Here is a 22,531-nt window from a genome sequence, read left to right on the forward strand (position 1 = left end):
CCTGCTCCCACACCAACTCGTGATTCCTAATTGCCCAGAGAACAATACAGTTTGGATGGAGAAGAATTCGTCATCATCATAGGGGTCTGTGGGCTGCCAAAGAAGTCAGAGGTCTTGGGCATTAGTTGGCTTCCTCCTCCCAAGTCTCGAATCCCTAGAGTTTCCTGCAGGCTTTCAGTGAGTCCAACAGGCGACAGCTCTGTTTATTCTAGGATCCGCAGAAGTGGGTGGGTGGGTAGGGTGGTCCCAGGTCAGGTGTAGGGGGTCACTTTGTGCCCACACTCAGCGGCTCCACCCGCAGCCACAGCCCGCCCTCTGAGCGCAAGATCAGCTCCGGCTTCCGGCGCGGCTCCATATCGTCTGGCAGGACGCGGAAGCGCAGCAGGGTGAGCGCCAGGGCCACCTTCATCTCGCTCATGGCGAAAGTCTGTCCTATGCAGTTCCTGCGGGAGGACAGGATAGAGATTCTTGACTGTGCCAGGACCCAGACAGACAGCGTCCGACACAACCTGACCGGGTTCCCTCTGTGACTGGTCAGCATGAGGGACAGGAGGGATAGTGTAGGGCCTAGGACCCCTCTTGGGCATCCACATCCACGGAACCTGCCTGGCTCAGCCTCCGCTCCCAACTTGGGCTGGGACAGGGCTCTGAGCACAGGGCTACCCGCCCGCCCTTCACCTTCCAACCCCAGGTTCTACAGACCTTTACTCCTGAGCAGAGGACGGGAAAGAGACCCAAAACAGACCATCCCAACTCCCCCCCCCCCATTCTCACCCTCAGCTCCAGACTCCGCCCCATCATCCTAAACCCTCTGGCCTCACCTGGGTCCCGCAGAGAACGGAATAAAAGCCAGAGGAGATCTGTCTTTGATGTTCTCTAGGTCAAAGCGGAAGGGATCATAGACCTGGCAGAAGACACGAAACCATGGTGCATAAGTGAATTCTCCCAGGACAGCCAAGGAGGGAGTCCTGCGCGTGCTGGGGGAAGGTGACATCTGATTTCCCGTGTCAAAGCCCTGCCCCTCCCCTAGGACCACCAACCCATAATATAGGAGAATAGGTAGTAAGACAGGCAGCACCTCGGGGTCCGGCCACACAGACGGGTTGTGATGAATCCCAAAGATGCTGATGAGGCAGGTAACACCTGAAGGAGAAGAAGGGGTTGTACCGACAAGACTCTATTGCATGGTGATCCGCCTGCCTACCCAGGACCCTCTTCCCCTGTCCTATGTGCACCTTTAGGGATGACCCGGCCATCTGGGAGGGAAATGTCCTGGGTGCAGCAGCGGGAGATGGCAGTAACTGGGGGATGCAGCCGCAGACTCTCCTTGATGCACATGGTCAGGAAGGGCAGCTGGGCCAGGTCATCCCTAAGGAACCACCACACAATTATCCAACAGCAAAACAGAAGCTGCCAGCCCATGTGGATCAGCAAACCCGGTTTCTCAACCACTGAAGGGCTCTAGCAGGCAGAGCACGGCAAACAAGGCGCTGATAGGTTTGCCTTTCCCCCGCTCCCCCAGCCCCCTTCCCTCACCTCTTCTTAAACCATAGATTACATCCCTAAAGCTAGCCACCAATGTCTATTCCCTTATTTGGCCATTTCCTCCTCCTGAGGCTGACCACCGAGGTCCAGCTATCAAAGTATCGAAGTCCAGCAATCAAAAGCCAACTTTGGCTCACCTAATTAGCATGCCCAGTCAAAACAGACCACTTCATCCCAGCACAGGCTTCCTCTTTTCCCTTTATAAACTGCCATTCACCTATAGACCACATCTGTCTCCTCTCTATCCAGAGGCAGTCTTTTGTCCCTCCAGGGTAAATATCACTTCCCCCTCTCCCTTTCCCCTTTCTCCTCTCTCCCTTGTCTCCTATCCCCTGACTTTTGTCCCTCTGGGTCAAATAAATCTCCTTTGCACTAAGAACTTGGTCTTGGTGTATCCTCTGCTGACTCTGGTCCTTTTAACCATTTTAATACAGTGCCCAAAAGTATCAAATATGTAAGAATTGGAAAAGCAGAGACATGAGGGAGGAGGCTGTAGGGACAGCTCAACAGTTAAGAGCACCTGCTGCTCTTGCAGAGGACCTAGGTTTGGTTCCCAGCACCTACAGGGTGGCTCACAACCATCCCTAACTGCAGTTCCAAAGGATCTGACCTTGTCGTCTTACCTCTGTAGACACATGTAGACATGATAAAATACATGCAGGAAATACACTATTACGTATAAAATAAAACATATAAATCTAACAAAGTGCAGAGTTGGGAAAGTGTCCTGAATGAGCACTCTCCCATCCGTTTGAGAGCTCCGGGCAGTCAGCTTCCTGGCCTGAGGCCACCTCAGGCCTCTGGAGCCCAGATGGGGGTGGACACAAAACTGAGGTGGGAAGACAGTTGACAAGGTTTACTGAACGAATGGACAGTGACAAATGACTGACCCAGGGGAACTGGACAGCACATAGATCACCACCAAGGTGTCCCTGTGAATCCGTGGACCTGGCAGTGCAGTAGGAACTGAGGTGCATGAAAAGAGCAAGCACTCAGGGAAGCAAAAGAGGCTGCTGGGAAGAAGGGTAGGAGGAGTGCCTCCTCTGACACGTGCATGTGTGGTTACTGTTGCCTCAGCAACACAAATCTCTCTGTCTCATAAGCCGAAAACCCTTCCTTTGCTGGCCAGGCTGAGTATCCCCCTCTGAACTCAGCTCCTGTGTGTACTGAACAATAATGGAAGAATTAGAAGAATTAACAAAAAGAGCATCTCTTCCTCATATGGGAAACAGAGCTGAGAAGAAGGTCTACAGAAGAGACCACAAACCAGAGCTCACCATTCAATCTCCTCAAGCTCTCGATCCTTCAGCAGCTCCCGCACCTCCTGCCGGCAGCGCTCCTGGTATTCCGGGTGCCTCGCCAGGTTGTACAGGATCCAGGAGAGCCCACTGGCTGTGGTGTCATGGCCTGAGGGAGAGACAGGCAGGCTTGGGTCTATGTATTGTTTCAGCATCACCAGGTGGATAGCACACACATGGTTATAAACCGCAGGGGTGGTGGAAGGAAGGAGTAGAACCCCTCCCCCTCAACATGCTCCAAGGATGGAGTGTCTGCTCTAGTCTCACAGTGGGACCCTCACCCTCAAACATGAAGGTGTCAGCCTCTGCTCTGATGTCCTCATCTGACAGCTGCTTTCCATCTTCATCCTGGAGACAAGGCAAGAGCTCAAACTGCATCAGTTCAGAGGGATCCAGACACCAAATCTCACAGTATTCTTACACCACATTTTTTCAGTCATCGTCAATAAAGTCCCCATCCCACAGGCTTCATGGTGGCCACTCTACCTCTTGATTTGTTCCTGAATAAATATTTCCATGTTTCTGAGTGATGAGGAAACTTTTTTTTTTTTGGATAAAGTGGCTAGTGATCTGACATACAAGATGAATTCATGACAATTTGCCTCAGAAGTTAGAGGTGAAGGCTTATTGCAAAGACTTCTGCTCCCAGTCTAATGTACTGGGTCCAGGGAATCTTACGTCCTGTGGAGTCATTGGTTTGCCACTGTATAGACTTCTCCTTTGCCATGGAGAGAACATGTTTAACCTCAGAACACAGTCTCCTCTCTCTCCCACCCTCCCTCCATCAGTCTCTTCCTGTCTCATCCCTGTATCTCTTGCTCCTTCCCTGCCTCTTTGGCCTCTTTACCTCCTAGAGGGGAACTTGACTCGGGTGTACCTGTTATTCTATATGAACTGCAAGATGCTAACCTGCCATCCTCCTTCCTGTGATTATATAAGCCCTGCTGCGTGTACAGGTAAACACTTCGCCTGGAAAATGGGATGCAGACAACAGGAAATCACTGCTACAGTCCCATTTTGGCTGTGCCTACTGCCATGACTAAGGAGACTGTTCTGATCATGGATTTGGTCAGCATAGATATGGACAGATATAACTGCCACTTAATAATATATTAATTTGAAAAGGCTTCAGGTTCTTCAAAGTTTCAAACTTGGTTGTCTGCTGTGGGATGTTCTATATGTTAAATGTGTTGCTCTGATTGGTTAATAAATAAAACACTGATTGGCCAATAGCCAGGCAGGAAGTATAAGTGGGACAAGGAGAGAGGAGAATTCTGGGAAGTGGAAGGCTGAGTGAGAGAGACGCTGCCAGCCGCCGTCATGAGTACCAACATGTAAGGTACCGATAAGCCACGAGCCGCATGGCAACTTATAGACTAATAGATATGGGTTAATTTAAGATATAAGAACTAGATAACAAGAAGCCTGCTGTGGCCATACAGTTTATAAGCAATATAAGTCTCTGTGTGTTTACTTGGTTGGGGCTAAGCAGCTTCAGGACTGGTGGTTGAGAGAGATTTGTCCTGACCGTGGGCCAGGCAGGACTGGAGAAAACTCCAGCTACAGTTGTCTTCTGCACCTAAATCCCTCTATGCCTAATATGTCCTTCCCAACCACAAGGACATACCCTGGCTCCACAGCACCATGTTATCAGACCTGACGTCTGGCATCAATACCCATTCCATCTCTTGAGCAGCCCACCTTGGTCAGCAGCAGCACATCAATGAAGTCCAAAGTCTTGGACTTGGCCTTGTCTTTGAGGAAGTCATCCAAACCCTGACTGGGGAGAGTGTGGCGCCGCTCCTGGATGACAGCGTCAGTGAATTCATGCACAATGCTACAAGCCTTTCGGAAGTGCATCCCATCTGGAGTGAGATGGTACAGCATGTCCATGTGTAGCAGGGGCTGTTGGTTCCTTCTAGATACCAATGCACTGAGCTCCAAGATGGTGGCAATATATTCACTAGGCTTCCTGCAGGATTTGGGTATAGAGGAGGAAAGGATTTAACACATGTGAGTCCCAAGGACCAGCTCTAGCTAGCATCCAGGAGGTTAAATCCATCTGGAACAGATGAACTAGAAGGTCACATAGATGCAGTATGGTGGGGGCCAAGACTTCTCTCCACAGTCTCCACTCCATTGCATCTCTGAGCTGACTCCACCTCTGTAGATGCTACAGTAAGTAGTGTGGACAGCAGACTCCTCTCCTTCCTCTACCACCCATGATCCAGACTGTCTCACTTCTTTCTTGAAACTCCCACCCAGCTCAACTCCCAAAGACCCAGCTCAACTCCCAAAGACTTCATTCTCTTTCAGCAGGTTCACACTCAGCTCCCTCTAGGATGTCCCTGAATCGAGTGTCAACTGATCCGTAGAGTCTGTAGGACAACGGGTAGTGACAGCTTAGTTCTGATCATTTCCAACATCAGTTCTACTACAATTTGGAACTGTCCTCCCAAAGGCCATGGATTAAATAATCCTGGTACCCTGACTGTGGAGCTAAGAGTCTTTAAAACATGGTGTCTCGGCAGGGGGATAATCTGTTGGGGATGGTCATGAATGAGATATTGGCACCCTGGTCTCCTCTCTGTCTCTCTGTCTGTCTGTCTGCCCCCCCTTTCTCTCCCTTTACTTTTTGTATACCCTGATGTTTTCAGCTTCCTCTCTCCTATGCTCCTAGCTGAGACATGCTGCCTTTCCGCAGGCCCCGAAGCATTAGACCCAGTGGCCCTATTTGCCTTAATTGTCATCAGAGCCTATACTCATCAGACAGGACAACCTTGACTGGAGAATTGCCTGGGCTGTCGGGAGAGCTCCTGCAGATTTCTGCAGCTGGTTTGATTCCAGAATGCTAGCACTTAGCTTTAATCTGCCTTTTGTCTCTGCTACCTTCCGTTTGAAATATGTGAATCTTGTCTGACAGTTTCCTAAAGGTGCAAAGGCCTGGGCAAAACTTGGTTGGGGGAGAACCTGGCAAACCCAGGTGACCTTTAATTGAGAATTTGCATTTGGCATCGTTCCCCTGGAGAACTTAGACAAGAGGTTTTGGTATACAGAAATTAACTTGTGAAAGGTGTAAATTGGATAACAACAAAAAAGCCATTTGCTCAGCAAAGTGAGTCCATCTGCCTGAGGCTGATCCCCCTGCAGCCGGAAAAGGCTAAAACTTCATCCTCAGAGTGCCTCTGTCTTTTCTCAGATCCACTTGAACCCACACATCATACACAGCACTAGACCATGTCTGTGGGGGATTGTCTTGATTTTTAATTGATGCAGGAGAGCCTACCCCACTGGGCAGCACCATCTCTAGAAAGGTGGTCCTGGCCTATATAAGGAAGCTAGTTAAGCACAGATCTGCGAGTTTTCGGGAAGCAGCATGCCTCCATGGTTTCTGCTTGAGTTCCTTCTCTGACTTCCCTCAATGATGGAGCATGACCCGGAAGTGTAAGATGTGATAACCATTTTCTCCCCAAGGTGTTTTTGGTCAAAGTGTTTGTCACAGTACGAATGAAACCAGAACTCTGACACCAGTAGCCAAAATAAACCTTTTCTCATCTCAAGTACTTTGGCACACTGCTAGAAATATGGCTAATAAGACCTCAGGCACCGTCATAGCTGTCCTGGGAAACTCAGGAGTCATCACTTGGCCTTTCACTGTCCTTATGGTCAAACTGATACGTTTTTTACACCCCATAAGCCTTTCCGCCAACGCAGCAATCCAAATCAAACCAAATCAGACCGAATTAGAAAAACCACATGTCTGTTTTCTGGGAAGTAGCTTATATCCCCTATGGGAGTGGTCTTGAGCCTCTCTGCTGGGAGAACTTTTTTTGAGGGGTTTTGAAGGGGCAGGTTTGGGGAAAGAGATGGGCGAGGGGAGTTGAGGTGGATCTTCTACCAGAACATTCCAGACTCTTTGGGTATAGGGATGCCAGGGTGCCAGGGGTTGAGGTGGCACCCACCCAAACACAAGCCACTGTCAATCCCCCTGCCTTCACTCCCTCACTTCCAGAATGCCACATGCTCTGCCGATCTACATTCTTTATCTTATGCAAATAATCCTATTTCAGGGAACAAGCACTCTCCCCCTCTGCTCCCCCCAGGTGCTTCCCTGACAGTTCTGATCCACTTCCTGCAAGAAGGCTCTCTAGCCACTCTGCCTTGCTCTTTCTCCTTTGCTTCCACGGCCCAGGTTAGGGACTCACTCCTGACAGTTGCTATCAAAGCTGAAGACGCATTTCTGCAGACTGTCCAAGGTCATGAGGCTGACATGCTCAAACATATTCAGGCGGGTGTTACCCTCAGAGATCAAGCGCTGCCATTTTGCCTAGCCAGAGAGAGGGACATGGTCAATGTTTGGTTTTAGTCCTTGGCTCTCCCACCCCAAACCAACTCTACCCCCACAGAACCAGCCTCCTTATCCATCCTCTGTTGCAACTACACAAATGGTTATTTTAGATGAGAGCAGACATTGTAACCCTGGGTTCCAGGGACTCACGTGCATGATGTTGGTGCTGTCATTGAAAATCTTCACATAGGGCTTCAGGATGTTGAAATGGAAGGCGGGTGTCAGCATGCGCCGGTGGTGGCTCCATTTTTCACCAGCACTCACCAAGAGCCCATCTCCTGGTAAGGCAACCAACCAAAGAAGTGAGAGAGGACAGTGCCTTCTCCTGACCTCCATCAGCGCCCCTTGCCCCTCACCTGCAGATACTCACCCAACCAAGGTTTCAGAAAGCTGTAGAATATCACGTCCTTGAGAGCAACTGCAGCTGACATGAACAAGGACAGTCAGGGGACATAGAGTGGGTGAGGGCAGATTGTGGGAGTGAATAGGGTCTACTAGCCACGGGTCTGCTGTTCCCCTCCAAACTCAGAATGGCTGGAAAGGAGTTAAGAACAGAGTAAGCAGTAAAGGGGAGCAAACTGGGCGGGGGGGGGGGGGAGCAGACTAGACAACAAGTGGGTGAAGACACAGCCTGACATGGTACATCATGCCCCAGCATGCCTTCACATGGCTTCTACATAGACCAACATGTCTGCTATACATGAGCCAATAGCAACACTCTATAGACTTTTACAAAGACCTACTTCCCCTCTGACCACCCTAATAATCTCTTACATCTCCTAAAATAGACATGGACAACTTGTCAGGAACACACAAGAGCTAACATGACCTGATCCAGCCTTAATACACATTTCTGCCCTGCCATGACACCACATGCTATGACATGGACCAGAGATGGTCTAACTGTTGGTGTTCTGTGTCAGTGGATCAGTTGAAGAAAGAGAGTCAGCAGCAGGGGAAACAGCCTCTGAGGGACAAGTGCCTTTTCACTTCACAAAAGCCTCTTTATTGTTACACGAAACGGACCTTTAGCAAGTCAATTTCTGCATACCAAAACCTCTTATCTGATCTAGGAGTTGTTTGAAGGAACCATTAGCTAAGCAATTCTCAGCCACACAAGGCTTCCTGGTTTGCCAGTTTTGTCTCAGGCTAAGTCATGCAAAGGCTGGGAATCCTTCAGGAAGAGCAACTCAAATAGTAATCACTGACTATTTACAAAAGGCTACTTCAAAGCATGGGTGCCATCACTCCAGAATTCCTGCCAGACTCAGTGGATCTGTTGAATCTTTCACTACAGTCTGACAGGTCTCAGTGTACCCCAGAGACAGGCCTCTGACAGGATTTGAAAGGTTGTTGTAGAGCTGAACAGCTGTAATCTGTAAAAGAGAAGTTGCAACAGGAGAACCAGGAGTTTAAGAACAGTCTGGGCTAAGGTAGCAGGACCCTGTCTCCGAAAAAGTCCATCAACATGCCATACGTGGCCCAAATATGACCAGACTGGGCCACTGGTGTCACCCGGACTTATTTAAATTCCTTCCCTAAACAATACTCAGAAAAGACCTGTCACTTGTCAGTGGGACACTGGGTTCCACAGTTTAGGCAAATCCCAAGCAGAAGCCAGACGTAACAAACAAGAGAAAATAAACAATCCAAATGCCTCCTCAAGCAGCACCTGACATGCCTCAAATATCAAGGTCACCAGCTCAGCCAAGGCATGACCATCATAGGGTCCCCAGTACAGCATACACCAGATATAGACAGGACTCACATGTACAAGTAAATGGGACCTTACAGCAGATGTGGCTACACAGAAGACATCACAGAGTTGTGCTCCAGACAAGCTACAAGCCCAGAGGGAAACTGGGTGGCATCCACGTGTGCCTGAGGCAGGGGCATAATTGTCATGGCCCAGGCTTCCTGCTCTTAGGGTACATGAGCAGCTGAAAGGAGCACAAGAGTTTCAGAGGTAGGCAAGCAGGGTCGAACTGGAGCAGAGTTTAGTAAAGATGGGGTGGAAGATTGAAATGAACACATGCCATAGCCCCACCTACCCGCAGGAAATTCTGGGAATTCTACCCAGCACCTCCTCATGCTCCGTGCTGAGCCCTGACAGAGTCTTCACCCAACAACTTGGCTATACACCAACCCTAGTCTCAGTTACCACAACAAAAAAAAGGCATTCTCAACTTGAATCCAAAACACCATATTAGCCTGGGTTCTCCTCTATCCCATCTTCCACAGAAAGAGCCTGAATCTGGAGGATACAGACATTTGCCCATCATCTCTCATAAGTCAATAGCATACATGGGACTGAAAAATCAACGGTCTGAGTTCTCCATTCAACTGCTTTGTATTCCCCAAGCAATAGCACTGGAAAGATTGTTCCTGTCCAGATTGGGCAGAGTTGCAGTAACCAAATGAAGAATTTGCCTTATGAATCAGGCCAGAATAATTAAGTCAATCATGGGAATGCTGGGGGAAAGGCAAGTTCCCCCACAGTGTTGAACTTCTGGAACTCATTTCACTAGGAAGAAAGATATGCCTTGAACGAACAGTGGTGCAGAGGAAGGTAACCTGAAAGGAAACAGATTCCCGGCAATGTGGTTTGAGAGATGGATCCATCTGTGCCTGTAGATCAGTCTCCATGGTCTCTACAGTCAACTGGTTCCTCTCTGTCTCTGGACCACATGAAGTTGAGTTTCACAACTGAAAAAGAATTTGGCAGTCGGAGACAGCCAGGAACCTGCTTTGCAGGTGTCAGAGCCATGTTTTTTGTGGGACTCTGCAACTTCCCAAAATGGGGAAGGAAAGGGCTGAAGAAGGAGATCATGATACACTGAGAGGTCTTGGAAGAGATTTGTGAGCAAGACAGCAATGGATATAAAATGACCAACCAGTAGAAGGGGTAGAAAGATCAACCCAGAAGAACTGAGTGGCGTAGAAACAGCACCCTAGATCTTCCACCAGCCATAAGTCTCGTTATTCCAGGCCTAGGGGTGGCTCTGCTGATGCCAGGCCTGGGCCCCAGCTGCTTCTGATGCCCACTGAGCCACCCTACCCCTGCCTTCAACCTTCCTGCAAACGGCTCGAACAACTCCTTCTACAGGAGCCCTCTAAACACATCCGAGTAGAGACCGCACTTCTCCACTCAGCTCCGAGGGAAACTAGACAGAGCGTGGGTTTCCAAGGCTAAGGACAGGGATGAGGACCTCCAGAGATGTCCCAAACCTGAAGATCCAGGTGGGAACAATGTGATACTGGGGGGAGAGAGTAGCATGGGAGTTGGTGATGCCATGGAGAGAAGGGGAAGACGCTGAGAGAGAAGAGCAAAAAGAGAGACTGGGCTATTGCAGGGGCCACACAGGAGCATGGGGATGGGGACCAGAAATCTTGGGATCCCCCACCCCACAGCCACGCCACCACCAGCTTGCATAGATACCTGAGGCATTGAGGACAGATTTGGCAATGTCGGGGTGGCACAGATTGATAATGGGGACCAATGGGGTCATCCATATCAAAAAGCCCTGGGGATAAGTTTCTACCAGTTTAGTTACTCTCTTCATGCCCTCCTCTGTTCGAGGAACCTGAAAAACAGGGAAGAACAGTTACCTCCAGTTCACTTGATGGATGATCAACTTGGCTGAGCTCAGGGACGCTCAGGAAGCTGATACAACATGACTTCTGGCTACATCTATGATCCAGAAGTTTCCAGAAGAAGTATTTGTAGGTTGATTTTTCTTTGGGCTCACAAAAAAAAAAAAAAAAAAAAAAAAAAAAAAAAAAAAAAAAAGACACAGAGATCAGCCTGTAGCTTGGCTTGTCCCACTAGCTCTTATAACTTAAATTAACCCATTTATATTCATCTACATGTTGCCACATGACTCGTGGCTTTTACCTCTCCTCCTGCATGTCTGTTCCCTCTGCCTCCACTAGAGACTTTGCCTTTCTCCTTCCCAGAGCTCTCTCTGTCCAGAGTCCCTGCTATACCTCCTGCCTAGTTATTGGTCATTTAGCTTTTTATTAAACCAATCACAGGGAAGCATCTTCATACAGTGTAAAGTGTTGTGTGATATTTTGATTGCATTCTGATGCTCCAGAGACTGTTGATAAAGATTGTTTTGAATCAGAGGTGGAGTTAGCCACTAGCTGACCAAAATTAACTATAGAGGTTTTGGAGGACTGAGGACAGATAGACACAGGAAGTAGCAGGACAGGGCTCAGAGAGGGCCTTGGCCATTTTTGGATTGAGGAATGAGAGAGAGAGGAGGGCACTGGTCTCTTCTCCACTTCTCTGGTCATTCAGGTTCTTACCCTGATATCTGACTCCTGAATTTTTTTGATAAAGAATCGTTAGATAACTGCTTCATCCAGTGTCCAACTTGGGGCATGAAATCATGAAATAGCCACTCACCCCTGGCTTTGCAGTGGCTGGAGCCACCACCGTGCCTGGCATTTCCTCCCTTGCCCCACGCACTCTGAGTGAATCTGGGATTTTCCTGTTGCAGTCTCTTTACAACACCCTCCAGCTGCTGCCTGCCCAAACTCCATATGTGCCTGGGCGCCACCACCAAGGTTAGCCTCACACCCCTGGCCGGCTCTGCCTTTGGGTGGCCCCAGAGCCCTCACTTCCCACCACACATGCTTCTTCCACTCGTTCCCCTGTATCCACTGTTTGAGTGGCTGGCTCCCTCTTCCCATAGGTTGTGGGCATCTCCTGAACCCTCTCCTTGGGCTGCTTCCATACCAGATCAGCTGCCTCGGACACCAGCTCTGGCTTTTATTGCTGCTGTGACCACCACACACTCTCATCCCTCAGTTATTCATGAGCAGCTGCAGCTGCCCTCCACCAGGCTGTGCACAACCTGTGTTCTCTGTCCAGCCACGCTATGCAGTGACAGCCAGCCTCCAGCCTCACACTTCACTGTCATCATCAGCAGGCCTGGTGACACACCTGGGAAGTCTTAAAGTGGGGAATTATTTTTAAAAAATTTTTCCCCACGTTAAAAATGGGAAACAGTGTAACAATGCAGAGAGTTAGGTCTCTGTATGGTTTCCACAATGAATGGTTTGGAAAAGGAACAATTAAATGAAGGAATAATCACCTTAGCTGGGGTTGACATAATGTCAATTATAATAAATATCAGTTTGGCAATTATGTTTTATCCCTAAAAAAGTTGCTTGATATGGGTGCCAAATATGAAAAATTGACTGATAAGGTACAATTCTTAGAAAAACCTTCTAATGAAACTAAGAAAAATATTCACACACAAACAAGAGGAGTTTAGGGCAGAACCTACTGCACAATTTCAATATGAAACTGAAGAGGAATGGCCCAAGGTTATTAGAAAACCAACTTTAATTTATCTAGTTACCATTCAAAAATGACCACCAGATGATGGGTACCCCCAAGGCTACTCAAAAGTTAGCTGGGGTCCTATAGAAATGTTAAATTTAAAGATATTTAATGAAGCAATAGTTTCAGGTGGTATGCATTCACCTTTTGTGAAGCAGGTATTAAATTCATGGGCCACTCAGAATAGAATTATTCCATAAGACTGGAAAGATTTCATTACAGCCATATTGGAAGCTGGACCTCAGTTACAGTGGAAAATATGATGAAGAGATGAAGCCAGGATTACAGAACAATGAAATAGGGCTAGAGATAGTGAAATTTCCCAAGAACAGCTTCTCAGTGAGGCCAGTATGCTGATTAACAAAAACAGAGTACATTTGACTATCACTCCTTGGCTCTATGCCATATACCAGCTTTGAATGCTTGAGACAGGGTTGAAGAATCAGGAAAGAGGACTGAGTCATTTATTAAAATTACACAGGCCCAAAAGAAGTCTTCATTGATTTTTTGCAAAGATTAACTTCAGCTGTAAATAGAATGATATCAGATCCAGAAGTTAGATGAATATTAATTGAATCTTTGGCTTTTGAAAATGCTAATTCAGAATGTAAAAGACTGATTAGACCTTTAAAGGCAAGATCAGCACCAAGAGATGAACTCATTAGAAATATAGCTGATATTGAACATCACTCTTATGATGATACTTGGATAGGAGAAGTGATTTCTAAAAATTTTAAGAAAAATCAAAAAGTTAGATGTTTTAATTGTGGTAAACCAGGTTATCTGAAAAGGGACTGTAGGCAAAGCATTCCTAGGAACAATGTTTTTTTTCTAGAGATAATCCAAACAGAAGGCCCCTCCCTTCTGCAGTATGCAGAAGGTGTGACAAAGGCCGACATTGAACTAATGAATGCAGATCAACAAGGGACAGACAGGGTAACCCTTTGCCATCAGGAAATGCGTTAGGGGGTCTCTCACAGGCCCCTGTGTCAAATTTTGTCCAACTACTCCCTGTTAACATTGGGGAAACTCCTCCACAGAGCAATTAAAAGACTTACTGCCTGTTCTGAAAACCCATACTGCTCTGGATGACAGAACAGCTTTATTTGATAAAACAAACTTTTCAGGAGAGACCATAAAACAAGTATTTTGACAAACTTCTGTAAATGATCAAAGACTAAAGTTAAAAACACAAATAAATGATATTGAAACTGAGGGTTTGGTAGACACAGGTGTAACAATAATTGCATAAAAATTTTGGCATCCAAATTGGCTTCTCCAGGAGGTAAATGTTCAGCTTCTAGAGATTGGAACTTTACCTCAGGTAAAACAAAGGGCAAAATGGGTTGAGTGTATAGGGTCAGAAGGACAGAGAGGAAAATTAAAGCCATATGTTGCTAACATAGCAATGAATTTAAGGAGACATGATTTGCTGCAGCAATGAAATACCCAAATTAACATTCCTCAAATCTCAGAAACAAACCATAAACTGTTTCTGAAAAAAAAATATTAAAAGACATTATCAAGAACAGTCACTGACCATCCCCGTTACACATAAACAGGGTACAACAGCTGCTGATCTTTCAAAGGTACCAACAGCTCTACCTTTAAAATGGTTAACCGACAAACCTGTCTGGGTGCAACAATGGCCTTTGACATCAGAAAAACTACAGGCATTAGAACAATTGGTACAGGAACAGCTGAACACTTAACATATTGAAGAATCAACCAGCCCTTGGAATTCTCGTATATTTGTCATTTGAAAAAAAAAATCTAGAAAATGGAGAATGTTAACAGATCTAAGAGCTTGTAATAAGGTGATTGAGCCAATGGGCTCTTTACAGCCTAGAATTCTTTTACCTTCTCTTTTACTAAAGGATGGTCTACATTGATTTAAAAGACTGCTTTTTTACTGTACCTTTCAAAGAACAGGATAGAGAAAAATTTGCCTTCATAGTACCTACTTACAATAATTCCCAACCTGTTAAAAGATATCAGTGGAAAATTGTTCCACAAGAGATGTTAAATAACCCTGCCTTATGTCAATATTTTGTACAATAGCCTTTGGAAATAATTTGTACAATTTCCTCAATCTATAATTTACCATAATATGAATGATATCTTACTAGCTGATTCAGATGCCTTAGAGAAAATGTTTGAAGAAGTAAAGAAAAATTTAACTTGTTGGAGATTATAAATTGCTCCTGAAAAAAATACAAAGAGGGCATTCTATTAATTAATTACTTAGGATATAAGATGGGTTTACAAAAAATTCAACCACAGAAAGTACAAATCAGAAAAAATCAAATCAGTGATTTTCAAAATTTTCTGGGAGATATTAAGTGGCTACAGCCTACAACTGGATTAACAACTCAAGAACTAAGTAATTTATTTCAAACCTTACAAGGTAATAAGGGCTTAAATAGTCCAAGAAAATTACCAGCTGAAGCTGAGAAAGAATTGGCTTTGATAGAAAAGATGTTATAGAATGCACATGTGGATCATTTGGATCCAGGGTTTGATTGTATTCTGGTTATTTTCCCTTTTACACATGCTCTTATAGGAATTCTTATGCAGAGAGAAGATAATATTTTAGAATGGATGTTTCTACCACACAAACAGAGTAAAAAGATTAAAGACCTGTGTAGAAAATGTTCTGAATTGATTCTGAAAGGAAAATTAAGAATTCATCAATATTCAGGAATGGAACCAGCAGAGATTGTGGTACCTTTTACTAATGCTGAAATTTCCTCATTATGGACAGAAAATGAACATTGGCAAAGAGCTTGCAGTAATTTTTTGGGAGAGGTTAGCAATAAATAGCCCCAAAGCAAGAGACTTCTATTTATAAAGAGAACTAATTGTTCTTCCTCACATTGTATGGGAAACACCAATTTCACCTACACTCTATACTGATGCAAATAAATCAGGAAAAGCAGGTTATAAGTCTGGAAATTTAAATAAAGTGGTTCAAAGCCCTTGTGATTCTGTTCAAAAGTCAGAATTATATGCTATTCTCTGGTCTTATTAGATTTTCCAGAACCTCTTAATATAGTTACTGACTCTCAATATGCAGAAAGAGTTGTTTTACATATTGAAACTGCTGAGCTTATTCAAGATGATTTGGAATTAACTTGCTATTTATTCGATTATAAGAAATAATCAGAAATAGAAATCATCCCTTGTATATAACACATATCAGCTCTTATATGGATCTGCACAGGGTAATGAAAAAAATTGATCAACTATTGGTAGGAAATGTGCTTGGAGCCTCAGAATTTCATAAGAAACACCATGTTAATAGCAAGGATTTGTTTTCCACCACTTGGCAACAAGCCAAGGAAATATCCTATTTGTTTTTTGTATAACCAAACTCCACTACCTGCAGAAAGTAACTCAAAGGGTACTCAAAGAAATAAAATTTGGAAATAGATATGTTTCATTTTGCAGAGTTTGGAAAATTAAAATATGTACACCATACCATAGATACATATTCAGGATTTTAATGGGCAACTGCTTTGAGTTCTGTGAAGGCTGATTCTGTAATTACACATTATTAGAAGTTATGGCCATCATGGGGATACCTGTACAAATTAAGACTGACAGTGCTCCAGCATATATCTCTTGCAAAATGAAACAGTTTTGTTTTTTGCACATTACAACATAAAGCATATTACAGGTATACCACACAGTCCTACATGGCAAGCAGTTATAGAAAGATCTAATTGCACTTTAAAAGATATGTTTAATAAACAGAAAGGGGTAATAAACACCCCCAGGGATAGATTGCACAATGCTTTATTAACTTTAAATTTTTAAAATGCTAATGAGAATAGAATGACAGCTGTGGAGAGACATTGGATAATAGAAAAAAAAAAACTGCTGAATTAAATCAGCCTGTATAGTTTAAAGACATGTTGACCCCAGAATGGAAACCAGGATATGTGTTATATTGGCGAAGAAGTTTTGTTTTTGTTTCCACAGCAGAAGAAAAGCTATGGATACCATCAAAACTGATAAAGATTAGATTTGAAAAGGAGAGACCTCTTGATTAGAAGAGGTGATAGTTCATCAGCCAGCATGGCCATTCAATCTAAACTAGCATATAAGACTAACAAATACCTTTCATTTGATCAGATAGAACCTGCCAAAAAGGAAACTCCCCAAAGTTGGGGTTGGGGCAGCATTTTGTTTTTCTCTTTCCCGGAGAATGAAGGCATCCAACTGAGGAATCTGAAGACCACTGAACAAATGAGACATCTGAAGAAAAAATATGAATCATCCAGAGAAAATGTCCCAAGAAAAAGAGTAAATTGGCCTAATGGTATAGCACCTTTCCAACAGGACAAAAATTTCATAAATCTTCCCAAATGTTTGTTTCTGCTGTTCTCCACAGATATATAAAGCAAATGATGTTTTTGTAGTCCCAGTTCAATTAAAAATTAAGGCTGGCTTTGAAGTTGGAGCATGGCTCCCTCCTTCTCTAAACCCAAGCATGCTTGTTAAAGGAAAATCCAAAATCTCTGTCTCATATCAGAAAAGCCACTTGGTATGGGACAGAAGAAAAACTAAAATTAAGGGACTATTTCATTGCCACTAATCTCATAATTCTTTCATTTTTTATTTTGACTCTTTAAAACTTTTCTTAAGGTAAAAGTATTATCTCAAAATTTATAATATATATTTCTATTTCCTACTGTGATATTAGTGGTCATATAGAGTACTAACTAATTCTAGAAAGAAGGCTTCATGTATCTTTGTGTACATAATTTCAGGCTTGAGTCTGAATCAGGTAACTAGGAATTAAATTGTGTACCTTTGATGTACTTAACAAATTGTGGTCCTTTAAACTTTCCAAAATCTGCTGCATATGACATTTAAAATGTTTAAGTTTTCTGCAGTGAACCATGACCATTCCTAACAATGATCTTTGAAGCCTCCAAAAGGATGAGAGGGCCCCACCACAACGATTCCACTTGGATTGTAGTAACACCACTAAGCTGACAGACACCACCCAAATATCGACTTTGGACTACAAACTGCTCAGGACAATTTCAAGGTGGCTGGCTGAGATGATCCAACCTCATGCACTACTCCAGCCAGGACTTCAGATAAGCCTTGCACTTTCCCACTACACAGAGACGGGAACAAATGATGCAGCTAGCTCTCCCAGGACTTGACCATTTTCTCAATTTTCTCTGGGGCCACTAGCAATACCATCACCCCCCAGACAGCAGGAAGCAATCTAGAGAACATGACACCCACATTCCCAAGAGGTGGGTGGGTGGTTTTTGGTCATTCGGTGGGTTATGGATATTAGTTGTCATTTTGGGTGGTTGGTTAGAAGTTGTTATTGGTAATGGTCAGGAAAAAAGCTGAACAAAGGAGATTAGATTCAGGGATCTCCATCTGAAAAGAAAAAAGGGGGATATAGAAATAATAGGACACAAGGGTAGATTATTGAATCTACTTTTAAACTAAAAAAGCAACTATTAGTCTTAAATATTTTGCATTTATATGGATTTTTGTATATTGATATAAATTTAAGGTTATTTTTGTTATACTATATATATGTTCACACTTTTGTTTAGGTTTTTTTGTATATTGATACAAATTTAAGGCTATTTTTGTTATACTGTGCATGCATTTCTACTCTTGTTTAAGGTATTGTATCTATGCAGTTCATTTAACAATGTAATGTAAATGTCTAGTCCTTGAAAGTTATTATTACAAACTATTTAGGATAATAAAGAAATGCAGGGTAATAATTAGTCATTTATAACAATCTAACTTGTAGTCATGTTAGGTATGTTTTCAAGGTCAAATAGAGATATATTTTAGATAGACAGATGGTCTTCAAACACTTCAGAGATTTACATAATATGGCATTTAAGATGTTTTAATAACATAAGGCTTTTTGTAACAGTGAGACACATATGCTCCTGACAGCATCAACTACTTTAGAGAAGATGATGGGCATCAAAGAACCTCCATTTGGAGTTTGCTTTCTTTGTGGCAAAATTTAGCCACTAGGCAAGAAATTGCCCTTGCCTCGACTGCTGACAGTATGCTGTCCAAATTGGATAAGCAAGACACTAAAAAAGGTGACTGCCAAACTTTGCCAAGACAGGGTAGGACAGTCCTTCAAAATTCCTGCTTCACAGGAAAGTCTCTAGGCCTGTAGGCTGAAGATAGATGTCCCAACATTGAAGAGGAACCATGGGTGACTGTCCAGGCAGTCAGATGTTTCTGTCATTCCTATAGTTTTGGAAGTTGTTTGCTCTGCACTTCCTGTTTACTCAGGTAATATTATATCCTTTTTCAGACTCTGATGGGGTTGAAGACTAAATTAGTTATAGTCTTACAGTTCTCCTTGTTATGAAATTCAGAAAAGAAACTCACAAAAGAGGTGTAAAGTATATAATGTTGAGAAACATAAAAGTTTAAATTGTTTATCTAAGAAAATGTTTGCGGTTTCAAATAAATAAATAGTTTTGGGTTGGTAATATAAATTAGGTACAAAACTTTGAACTCAAAGATAATGGAGTATTTTCTTTGAATTTACCAAATGCAAATAGACTGAACATTGTGAATATAATTCCTACCTGATAACTGTTCTTATTGTATATAGTTTTTTCTGTGTCAGAGTTAAAACCTTCCCTTTTATTTAGACAAAAGGGGAGAAATGTGTGATATTTTGATTGCATTCTGATGCTCCTGAGATTGTCAATAAAGTTTGTTTTGAATCAGAGGACTGAGCTAGCTACTAGCTGATCAAAATTAACGATAGAGGTTTTGGAGAACTGAGGACAGATATACACAGGAAGTAGTAGGATGGAGCTGCTAGAGAGTCTCAGCCCTTTTTGGACCGAGGAAGGAGAGAGAGAGAGAGAGAGAGAGAGAGAGAGAGAGAGAGAGTCACTGGCCACTTCTCTGCTGCTTATCTGATCATTCAGATACCCTGATATCTGACTCCCGAGTTTTTAATTGATGAAGAATAATTAGATGAACTATTCAATAAAGGAATATTCCACAACAAGTATTTGCATCAGTAGACTGAGTCAGGATGTCCCACCCCCTCCTTCAACCCACTGATGATCCAGATAGAGGAAGTGAAAATTTGCTCTGACTTCCAGAGCTGAGACACCCATCAGATATCAGAAGTCCAGGTCCTTTAGGCACTGGAATGCAGCATTTACATGTGAGCCCTCAGACACCCCTGGATTCTCACACCTTTGTTCTGAGACTGAGTTGCTCACAACCAAGAGTCCTTGCAGACTGTATACTGAGGGCCCCCTCAGTCTCTTTAAGTACATAAGCCAGTTCCCATGACACAATATAATGTACCCCTCCCTCTCTCCTCTCCTCCATTCTATATATGTGCATAGATATGTGTGTGTATGTATACATGACTATATATACATAGCTATGTGCTTTTGTCAAAAACAGACTACACAGGTGACCTTGGTCATTTAGGTTGTAACGGAGTCAGAGAACTGCTACCTATTATTTTTACTATGCTCTTTCTTTGTTTAAATACATTTATGTACATAAATAATATTACATCAGAACACATTGATGTAGTAGGAACAACAATTTGGCAACACATAGCCTAAGTGTGCATTAAGCTTTCCCATGTAGGTTTGTGTGTCAGATCGCTCTGGATAAATTTCTTAGAATGTGTCCTTATCACTATTGGTATATGACTCTGTGTGAGTGTGTGTGTGAGTGTATGTGTGTGCATGTGTATGTGAGTGTGTGTGTGTGTGTGTGTGTGTGTGTGTGTGTGTGTGTGTGTGTACATGAGCATTTGAGAAAGTGTATGAGTGTGTGGGGGTAGGGGAGGGGTGAATGTATGTGTTATTGGTCCCTTTCCTCTGGAAAACCCTAAGACAATGTCCAAGGCACACCAGCAGGTCCCTCCTACCATCTCTGGAAATGACAGCCTCTGAAGTGAACCAGTGTCTGGATTTTGCAGGGGTAGAGGGAATCACTACCTTCTCTATTCTTGTCCAAGTCCCAAGTGTCCATTCCAGGCCTAGTAGGCAAGTCATGCTGTCTACCTAGGACCATCAATGTTCTGGCAGGTCCATACAACCTCCAATTCCTCCCCAGGGCAAAGGGCCACACACCAGGGACCTTTTAGCCTTGGCAAACAGGTACCTGGGGTTGGGGGCAGGGCAGGAGTGACCTCTATGCCTCCATTAGGATAGCAGCTCCCACCCACCAACACCAGATGCCCACCAGCCTCAGAGCATCGGGAACCTCTGTGCACAGCCCACACTGAGCCATGTGCAGGTGAAGCAGCTGGAGTAAGCCACCTAAATGGGAGATCAGATGGGAGTCAAAGTCCAAAGTGTGGGGTGAAGGGTGGGGTCAAGGAAGGTCCATGGGAGGGTGGGTGGACAGTTTTTATCCAGGTAACACAACAGGGCCCACTGGTCTATCTTAGGGAAGAAGAGCACGGTAAGGAGGAAGTGGCCCAGGGAGGGAGGTGGGAGTCAGCCTGCAGCTCGGCTGTAGCCAGCTGTGCCCTGCCTGTGTGCAGTTAGGGACAGAGATCAAAGATCAATACTAGAGAACTGTAGGACAGAGATGGACTCACACAAAGAAACTGCCACAGTCTCCGGGAGGCCTCAAGTCCAACAAGCAGACATTGAGGAAATGTCGGGGTCTTCACTCTGTGTCTCCCACCCTGAGAACTCAGTATCCTCCAGTGTGAGGAAGAGAGTTGGAAATGCCAGAGCAGACTGGGGTGGGAGCCCAGGGAGGTGAGAAGGGAAGGCATACCCAAGACCATCAGCTAACCCACCCCATCAGTCTGAGCCCCGTTCCTGGCCCCCAAAAGACCATCCACTCTGACACCCCCACCCATCCTGATGCCACACTTACCATGCCCACATGGCCCATAAGCCAGTTCCTTTTGGGGGGCTGAGGGAAACCACGGAGGCGACGGTAGTTCCCATAGGCAGCATAGATCTGGGTCAGAATTCGGGCCAGGAGCCAAAAGGCTCCAACCAGCAGCAGGAGCTGCCATGGGGAGGCCACCTCAGGCCACAGTCCCAGGGAGGACAGGCTCAGCTGTGACATCCTGCTGGGAAGATGCACAGAGCATGAGTCCCTGAGCCTGCAGAGACTGAACAGAGGAGGAGACTGTAAAGCCAGGGAGCAGACCAGAGTGGGGTGGGGATGAAGCACAGGGGTAGAGACAGTGAAAGGAGAGAGGGGGAGGAGGAAGGGAAGGGAGGAGAGGGCTGGGATGAGGGAAACACAGAGAGGAGAGAGGGAGGGAGGAGAAGGGGACGGCTGATCCGAATCCAGACCTCCCCAAACTACACAGAAGTACCTGGGAGCTCGGTTATTCAGAAACAGTCATCTCAGACATTGCCCGGACAGCTGGCTTCCTCCCTGCCCCAGCCCTAAGCACTGCCCTCCCCAACCCTAGACTAGAACGTACTGGGAGCCTGACTCCTGACCTGCAGGATGCTGTAGAAGGCCGGATTTGGCAGGCTCCAGAGCTAGCCTGGAATGCAGAAGAAACAAGGAAAGCCTTTATAGGGTGGATTCCTGGACCTTGGGACTTGGACCCTCCCTTGTGGAGCATGAGTGACTCCGAGTTCTGTGTTTTCCAGCACCCCTCCTCCTCCAAGGACATAGTACACTAAGCAAAAGGGTGAGCTTGGGAATCCACAAGCAGAAGATCAGAATTTGGCCAGCATGGTCCCTGATCATCTCGCAAACTCCTGTCCACTGGACTGTGAGAAGGGCGGGCACCATTTCTGTACAATGTGAGAAGGCTATGGGACTGAAGAGTCCGCCCACCAGCTGCTAGCCTGTCTTCCAGCAGCCCAGAGTCTCAGCAGAGACAGGAAACAAAGAACTCCTACAATAGGTACTGAGACATGCAGCCAAGGCTGGGTGAATGCTAGAAGCAGGTATGTCTGAGTTCTTGGGGTCTTCCAGGAGCATCAAAGACAATAAGCATCA

At 44.9% G+C, this 22,531-nt stretch overlaps 1 protein-coding gene across 2 annotated transcripts; it reads right to left on the reverse strand.

Annotated features, from left to right (window-relative positions):
- Positions 1-231: 231 nt before the first annotated feature.
- Positions 232-21,634, reverse strand: LOC128115721 (leukotriene-B4 omega-hydroxylase 3-like). 2 transcript variants are annotated; one of them, XM_052746718.1, is made up of 12 exons: positions 21,437-21,634; positions 10,631-10,775; positions 7,562-7,615; positions 7,342-7,469; positions 7,049-7,170; positions 4,545-4,815; positions 3,125-3,191; positions 2,823-2,952; positions 1,236-1,369; positions 1,079-1,143; positions 822-904; positions 266-443 (listed from the first exon to the last, which is right to left on the reverse strand). In XM_052746718.1, exons 1-12 carry the CDS (start codon positions 21,632-21,634, stop codon positions 266-268), a joined length of 1,575 nt encoding a protein of 524 aa, XP_052602678.1. The 2 variants fall into 2 exon arrangements, with proteins under 2 accessions (XP_052602679.1, XP_052602678.1); XM_052746719.1 differs by lacking the exons at positions 822-904; positions 10,631-10,775; positions 21,437-21,634 and having other exon boundaries at positions 232-443; positions 7,562-7,665.
- Positions 21,635-22,531: the final 897 nt, after the last annotated feature.

Source organism: Peromyscus californicus, unplaced genomic scaffold (genome assembly GCF_007827085.1).
Source record: "Peromyscus californicus insignis strain IS unplaced genomic scaffold, ASM782708v3 Scaffold_1__1_contigs__length_55948999, whole genome shotgun sequence".
NCBI classification, from domain to species: Eukaryota; Metazoa; Chordata; class Mammalia; order Rodentia; family Cricetidae; genus Peromyscus; species Peromyscus californicus.